At 53.2% G+C, this 8,149-nt stretch overlaps 2 protein-coding genes across 2 annotated transcripts; one reads left to right on the top strand and one right to left on the bottom strand.

Moving 5' to 3' along the window:
• Window positions 1–1,813: 1,813 nt before the first annotated feature.
• EJ05DRAFT_361679 (PRO41 protein) lies at window positions 1,814–2,663 on the bottom strand. Its single transcript, XM_033741076.1, has 2 exons — window positions 2,439–2,663; window positions 1,814–2,385 (listed from the first exon to the last, which is right to left on the bottom strand). The coding sequence occupies exons 1-2, from the start codon at window positions 2,494–2,496 to the stop codon at window positions 2,006–2,008; spliced, it is 438 nt and encodes a 145-aa protein (XP_033601142.1). The 5' UTR covers window positions 2,497–2,663; the 3' UTR covers window positions 1,814–2,005.
• A 3,581-nt stretch (window positions 2,664–6,244) lies between these two features.
• On the top strand, window positions 6,245–8,030 carry EJ05DRAFT_492853 (uncharacterized protein; the record flags this gene model as incomplete). Its single annotated transcript, XM_033746063.1, has 3 exons — window positions 6,245–6,342; window positions 6,396–7,060; window positions 7,126–8,030. The coding sequence occupies 3 exons, from the start codon at window positions 6,245–6,247 to the stop codon at window positions 8,028–8,030; spliced, it is 1,668 nt and encodes a 555-aa protein (XP_033601141.1).
• Window positions 8,031–8,149: the final 119 nt, after the last annotated feature.

Genomic DNA, 8,149 nt, shown 5'->3' with positions numbered 1-8,149 from the left:
ACAGCACAGCACAGCACAGCACAGCACAGCACAGCACAGCACAGCACAGCACAGCACAGCACAATACAGCACAGCACAGTACATACCCACCCACGCACCCACGCACCCACGCACCCACGGCCCGCGCACCAGGCATGCAACGCACCCAACACCACGCACCCAGCTCTCGCTCGCGGCCGGGCGGGCAGCGGGCAGCGGGGCGGCTAGACAGAGACCAAGGGAGGTCAGGATCCTTGCTTGCCGCCTTGGATGGAGAATTGGATGGAGGGGATCCCTTGCAATTGTTTGAGTAGTCGCCTTTGTCGTTGGTGGATGGATGGATGGATGGGTGGGTGGATGGATGGATGGATAGAGTGCATCCATTCTGGACATGTGGCTCGGGCTCTCTCTGGCATGGATGTATTCAACAATAACAACAACAGCAACAACAACCAAGCGCAGGGTACAAAGCGTCGCGACAGTGCGCAACTCTTCTTACTCACGGCGCAAATACGAAAAATGGCACTGTTGAAAATGCTAATACGAAAAACACCACTACTAAAATAAGAAATCAAGCAGAACAAAAGAGAAAAAAAAAAATAGAAAGAAGAAAAGAAAAAGAAAATAGAAATAGAAATACAGATACGAAATTAAAGAATGATGAATTTTCGCATTCAAGTAAAAGAATAAAGAAACCAAGCTTAAGTAAAGAATGAAGATATAAATAAAGATGTAAAAAAACAGAGTAGATGTAATTCAGATGAAGTTGGAGATTTAAAAATAAAACACTGTCATCGGATATAATCCACATCTAATCATCTGCTCGTCTTTGTCTACCATCTCGCCTCCTGCGTGTGCGCGCGCGCGTATGTGTATGTGTGCGCGCATGTCTACGTACTGTATGAATGCATGTAGTAGTCGCGCCATTGGAAATGAGACAACACAAACCCCAAAACAGTATAAAGACAAGACAATCCACGCCACCCCGCCAAAAAGAAACAAAGAACAAAGAACAAAGGACAACACGCAGATCCGATGTGCTTGCTTGCTTGCTTGCTTGCTTGCTTGCTTGCTTGCTGCACAGCAATCCCGATCTACAGTGTGCAACTAGTTTGTGTGCCTTGCTTTAGATTCTACAGTAATTAGTTACGATGTGCAAGGATGGATGGATGGAGATGCAAGGATGTGTCTAGGAAGCAAGTAGTTTACAGGGTTTGTTGGGGGGTGGCTGGATACAAGGGTGGTGTGGTAGCTGTAGCTGTAGCTGTAGTAGTGGCTGGTTCGCGAAATCGAGGTACGGACTGGGGGTTCGGTGTGTACTGTAGGCCAGCTTGCTTCTAGTGCATGTTGGATGGTGTAAGGACTGGGTGTTGATACTGGATGCTGTATACTGTATAGATAATAGATGTATACTGTATAGACATAAATATGTATGTGTTCCAGGTTACATGTGAATTACTACTGCGTGTGCAGCATGTCTCATGCCGTACGACTCGACTAGGAGAATAAAGTAGGTAGGCAGCTTATATTAGAGCTTAATACAGAGCTTATAGGTGTTCGGCGCTCCGGGCAAAAAGGAGGGGTAGTGCGGAGACATGTCTCGGGTCGTAGAATTTTCGTCCATTATGTAGTCCGTAGCTAGCTAGCCAGCTAGGCAGGGCAGGTAATTACAGCACCAGCACCAGCTACAATGCCTGTCCTATACACGCTATAGGTCCCGTTATATCCCAGAGTCCACCGTTCCTATTCAATATCCCAATATCCCAATATCCCATATTCGCATCTCTGACATCCAACCGTGCAATCAACAGTCAGGTCTCCTTCTCTCAAGGGTACTTCCAAAACGCCAATCGCTATGCCGGACCAGACACAAGGAAAAATGGTATCTAAACGCTCTTCTAAATGCTTCGTTTCGTGTGTGCGTGCGCTCAACATGCCTCTCGCCGCGCGCCCCCCCATGCAAGATGAATGAAATGAGTAATAAATCGCCAAAAAAAGATTGATGGGCATGCAGGCCCGGCGGATATCAGACCTTGACGGGCCCGCGCGCGCTACGCTTCGGCAGCGTCCACGGCTCCGGACAGACAATCTCGCCCTCACTGTAGGCCCAGAAGTAGACACCCATGGCAATGGTGTAGTAGATTCCCGGGTTGGTGGACTGGTACATGAGCAGGCAGCAGAGGGCGGAGAGCGGATAGATGACGAGGCGGGCCTCGATGGAGCGGTGGATGGTGGTGCCGGCAAAGGGCCTGATGGGCCACTCAAAGGCGAGCGCGAAGAGGCCGAGCACGAGATTGAGGATCTGGAGGGCGGGGACGGGCTTGACGGCGCCGTCGAGGTTCTTGGTGAGAAAGTCCCAGAAGATCTTGGGCCAGAAGAAGCCTTCTATTGAGGCGGCGACTTGGTCTGGGGGAGGATTGCGTCAGTACTTTGAAGCTGTGTAATGGAATTAGACTTACACGCTGCGGCAGTGAGGACGATCAGCCGGGCCCAGTGGTTCTTGATCAGCTTGCCCATGATGTGGTATGGTATGGAGGTTTGAGAAAGTGAAAAAGAAAGGACGATTGACCGTTGCCAGCGGTTCTTGATCAATCAAAGAGTCGATGTTCAGCACGGGGTAGAGCGAAATCGCACAGCGAAATGGCTCAGCTTGACTATCTCAGGAACATGCTCGGGCAACGGTATGTATGGCAGGGCGGAACGGCGGACGGTTATATCGCTCTCTGGCGTGCAAGATAAGATGAAGCTTCTCGATAGGGGAGGACGGAGTGAGTGATGGTGCGGCTCAGTGGAGTAGATCGGAAGCAGCGTGGAGAGTGTCAGATGTAGAGAGACGATACTCGTCGAGTGTCATGAGAGCGGTAAGATGGGGTAGAAGTTCATGCGAAGAAGAAGAAGAGAGAGAGAAGGCTCGTAATGAAGATGGCTCGAGCGGGCTCATTGGAGGAGAGGGGGGGGAGGAGCAGACGGGCAAGCAGCAGAATATGCGATTAACGAAAACAGGCATGGCTGACAGTGTGCAGGCTTGGTATTGTAGAGAGGATGCGAACTGGGGGACTGGGCATGAAGTGGAGAGAGAGGATGTCGAGTAGTGTGTTGAAGTGTATGGGTTGTGATGCATGAAGCGTGCATGAGTTTAAGCGCCGACAAGAGAAGACTACAGGGATGTTTGCCGTTCGTGGCGTGCCCAATCGCCATCATCCCCCTGCTGCCCCCCTCCCCCCGAATCAGTGACAAGTGCCCCCCAAGTCCCCCCCAAGTCCCGCCGAGTGTCCGCCAATTGGGAGCGACAAAGACGACAAAGACGACAAAGACGCCCCGACTCGCCCGAACTCTGGGCTGCTTTTGCTGCATCTGTTCCACTTTGGCGAGTTTGGCGAGTCGCTTCCGCCCGCTGTCTGTGCATCAACCATGAAGCCTTTCAGCCGTTCTGATTGGTCAATTGTCCTGCACATCAATCATACACTATAGTAATCCTGCTGCTTTCTATGCTTCACCTCTCCTCTCTCCCCCTCTCGCTTCAACACGCGTAGAGTTCCATCATCTGCATTGCAAGTAGATTCTTCGTTTCTCTTTAACCTCTTTAGGATGATGCTGCTGCTGTCGTCCGTCCACTTCGCTTGCACGGTTATCCCTTCTAATTAATTACCCAGACTCCCAGACACCCAGACGGATCCCAGAGACCCGTCCCAGCTGCCAGACCCCACTCTCGCCCGTCGCATGGCCCACCACGTGCTGCTGCTACTGCCGCTCTCTCTCTCTCACATATCGCTAATTAATGCTTCCTCTCCATCATCATCATCATCAGCATCGTTAGCATCGTCATGCCTGGCTGTGCATGAGAGACACGTTGCTTAGACGTGCTTCAGATCCGATTGCCCTCTGCCTGTTGTCGCTCGTCCGGCACAGTTCCGTGAAGAAAGACATGGTGCGCGCATCGCTGAGCCTCTCTCTGCAGCTCTACTCCTGTCAGCGTCAGCGTTAACCTCCTGTCATCTCCCGGATTCATGCTTTGCTTCGAGTGGCCATGTGTGTGGAGGCTGTTGGTCCAGGACGACTGACTGCCGGACTCTCCACCACATTAGCCGCAAGAGGTAGCATGGCCACTGGGCAGTGGAGAGTGTGTATCGACGACATCACCACTAGCAAAGCCGAAAGAACCGTCTACCCAAACGACTTTGCACAAACGAAGAACGTGCCAGCACCATGTTACTAGACGGGAGTGCCATGCTTGTCTATAGCACTATCTACCATCCTCACATCTATCATCGCTAGTCAAAGATGGTTGATCATGCGGCTACCACAAACTGCACGACTCAGCGCACTACACGAGTCGTGCACTCCACGATGGCGCCACAAGTCACATCTCGCTATCGATTGCGGCTTGATCACTCTCACATTGCCACATTCTGGCCACCGAAGCGGCCTTGGGAGATTGCATGCCAGTACATATCTATGAATAGGAACCTTCCACGATGCTTCGACCTGTGTGGCTTGATACTTGGCCGTATCTGCTTTTCCGACAACCCAATGAAAAAGGCTCGTCAGGTCGCTTCGAGTCTTGGAGTCTTGGACGACGTAGAGGCAGCGCGTACAGCTCGCTGTCGATTGGCTGCCCTCTCCCTGCCTCGCCCTGCCTCTTCTTTGTCTCCCACAGCTGGTTGGACCGTTGACTGTCCAGACCGTCTGCTTAGCTATTCAACCATTATTAGCCTTGTTCTTTCTCGGCTGGCCTTTTGCGCATTTCCATTGGTGGCCTGCTCAATTTCCTCCCCCTCCCTTGTGACTTGACGGAGAAGATGGTCCCTTTCTGTAGCTTTGTAGCTGTGATAGAGTTCTACGCCGTACATGTGCAGCGGGGAGAGCGTGCGAGGGTAACCCATATCATGTAGTATTAGCCCTTGTCGGCGGGTCCAGCCTTTTTCCACAAGCGCTCCGCAATTGACTCCCGCTGCGTTGCGTTGCGTTGCGTTCCAATGCGTTGCGTGCCTGTCTGTGCCTGTTTGTGCCTATCCATGCCTGGCCTGCACACTTGACGACACGCTTTCTCAACACCAGCATCACCATCATCATCTTGGATATACATCCATTATACCACAACCACCACCATTTCGACTTCTACACTCGTGTCTCTTGCCAAGTCACTGCTACGTAATCCATCCGTGTCGCCCGAACAACTGCTGCCCACCAAAAGCAAAACCGCCTCGCTAACGCTTTTCCCGCCCTCCCGTCTCACACCCCTCGTCTCAGAAGCACCCCTTCAGCGCCTCCAACGTCTCAGATTCCCTTTGCGCTCGCTCAACTCAGCACCGCAAATCGTCTTCTTGGAAGCGCTGTACTCACTGCCACTGCGAGAATAGCAACAACATCTTTGCCAGTATTATATCAAATCTGGTCCAGGTCTTGCGCAAACATCATCATCATCATCACCACCACCAGTCTATCAGTACATCTCATCCGTGAACTCACCACCACACAGCTATTTCCCGTTTGCATGATGACGATGATGAGATAGGGATTGCGTCCCTCTCTCTGCCTATTCTCGGTCTTCCGAGACGAAAAGGATATCAAGGAAGGGTACATGCGCTGACATCCGTGCCATCTACCACCGCCCTACAAGGTCATCTCAAACGTCGTCAAACTATACCCCGAGATCCGCTACAGATCTGAGACGCAGATTCGACCGCCGACTTCTGCATGACATCTTCTCCCTCTGTACTCTATCTCTCTTACCAGAATCGGCGCCTTGACACGTTGCCCCACGCGAGCCGATCGTCTGTCAACACCACCACCGTCAAGCGGCCCCATCGTCGAAGGGTTCTTACGACCGTTTGAGCCGTCCATATTGCTGATACGGCCGGTTTCGAGTGTTCGCACCAACGTTCACACTTGTCCTTGCAATACCATCAGCGCCGCTCAGACCGCTCAATCGTCGACCCTGCCAGTCCTTCTTAACATCGTCCCCACCCCGAAACAGTCTCTGTCCAGACGCTGTCCATCTCCTTGGAGCCATACTCTCTAATTCTTCACTTCCTCTTCTGGCTGGCCGGTCCTTTTTTTTTTCTTCCTCTGGTCTATTTGCTTTCCTTTGCCGGTGCAGGCCACTCCCATCTCCTCCTACCTGTTGCTAATTTCGTAATCCTGCATTTACATCTCAAAACTACAATTCACGAATACACACGTCTGTAGCATTACCGGGAGCGCATTAACGAGAGACACCAATACCCCATTTCTTTCAGAATATTGAAAATTCACACAGGACAAGATGGCTGTAAGATCGTGGAAAGATCAGTTCACATTCCGGAAACTCTTCTTCTACTTTGTATTCTGGGGCTTTCACTGGGCCATCTTTGCTATAGGATGGTAAGTCTTGTTGAGATTGTTCTGCCGGCCATGGACTGACTGACAGCATGTAGGTGGAAACAACAGGGCGACGCACGGTTGGCGCCGCTGAACGGACTGCAGTACTCTGTGTGGATATCTCGAGGCGCCGGGCTGATTCTGTCGGTCGATATCCTCCTGATCATCCTGCCAATGTGCAGGAATCTGCTTCGAGTCATCCGGCCGAAGATTAGGTGGCTCCCACTCGACGAGTCACAGTGGTTCCATCGACAGGTGGCATACGCAATGCTCTTCTTCACCATCTGCCATACCGCAGCCCACTACGTCAACTTCTTCAACGTCGAGAAGACCCAAGTCCGGCCGGAGCTTGCAGTCCAGATCCATTACGCGCAGGCCGGCGGCATCACGGGGCACATCATGCTTCTCTGCATGATGTTGATGTACACGACCGCACACGCCAGGATACGGCAACAGTCGTTTGAAACGTTCTGGTACACCCACCACCTCTTCATCCCGTTCCTGCTCGGCATGTACACCCATGCCACTGGCTGCTTCGTCCGTGACAGCGCGCAACCATACTCCCCTTTCGACAAGACAAACTTCTGGAAACACTGCATCGGCTACGAGGGCTGGCGATGGGAGCTCTTTGGCGGCGGCATCTACCTCATCGAGCGTCTCTACCGCGAAATCCGCATGCGTCGCGAGACCACAATCGTCCGTGTCGTCCGCCATCCATACGGTAAGTCTCCTTATTCCCAGGGAAGCATCCTACAAGCAAATACTAACCCCCTTCCCCCCGCCCAGACGCCGTCGAAATCCAATTCGTCAAGCCATCCATGAAGTACAAACCCGGCCAATGGCTCTTCCTCAACTGCCCGTCCGTCTCCTACCAGCAATGGCACCCCTTCACCATCACCTCCTGCCCCTTCGACCCCTACGTCTCCGTGCACGTCCGCCAGGTGGGCGACTTCACGCGCGCCCTCGCCGACGCCCTCGGCGCCGGCCAATCGCAGGCCAAAATCTACGACGAGCTCGACCCCATGGGCATGTACGAGGTCGCGCTGCAGCACGGCCAGGAAATGCCCAAGATCCGCATCGACGGGCCGTACGGCGCCCCGGCCGAAGACGTCTTCGACAACGAAATCGCCGTCCTCATCGGCACCGGCATCGGCGTCACCCCCTGGGCCGCCATCCTCAAGAACATCTACCATCTGCGCAACAGCCCCAATCCGCCCCGCCGCCTCCGCCGCGTCGAGTTCATCTGGGTCTGCAGAGACACCTCCTCGTTCGAATGGTTCCAGACGCTCCTCCTCTCGCTCGAGAACCAGACGTCTGGCGGTAGCGGCTACACCCCCACCCCGGGCTCCGACCACGAATCCTTCCTCCGCATCCACACCTACCTCACGCAGAAAGTCGACGCCGACACCGCCCAGAACATCGTCCTCAACTCCGTCGGCACCGACAAGGACCCCTTGACCGAACTGCGCTCCCGCACCAATTTCGGCCGCCCCGACTTTCCGAAGCTCCTAACGGCCATGCGCGACGGCATCATGAATCGCACGTATATTGGCGGGTTGGAGAGCAGTCTGCGCACGGATGTGGGGGTTTACTTTTGTGGGCCGAGTGTGGCGGCGAGGGAGATTAAGAGGGCTTGTCGCGTGGCGGATAGTCGGGAGGTGAGGTTTAAGTTTTGGAAGGAGCATTTTTAGGGGGTTCTTGAGGGGAGGGGGTGGGTTTGTGTGGTGTGTATTGTGTGCCTTGTGTATTGTGTGCCTTGTGTATTGTGTGCCTTGTGTATTGTGTGCCTTGTGTATTGTGTGCCTTGTGT

The sequence above is a fragment of the Pseudovirgaria hyperparasitica genome, assembly GCF_010093815.1.
Source record: "Pseudovirgaria hyperparasitica strain CBS 121739 unplaced genomic scaffold EJ05scaffold_7, whole genome shotgun sequence".
NCBI classification, from domain to species: domain Eukaryota; kingdom Fungi; phylum Ascomycota; class Dothideomycetes; order Acrospermales; family Acrospermaceae; genus Pseudovirgaria; species Pseudovirgaria hyperparasitica.
Note: the sequence above shows the minus strand (reverse complement) of the source record. Positions and strands in the feature narration are given on the sequence as shown.

Excerpts from the sequence above, each read along its gene's own strand:
- EJ05DRAFT_361679 (XM_033741076.1), bottom strand. The coding sequence starts at position 2,496 with ATGGGCAAGCTGATCAAGAACCACTGGGCCCGGCTGATCGTCCTCACT. Across the intron at positions 2,386-2,438 it reads CGTCCTCACTGCCGCAGCGT|ACCAAGTCGCCGCCTCAATA; the intron begins GTAAGTCTAATT and ends ATCCTCCCCCAG.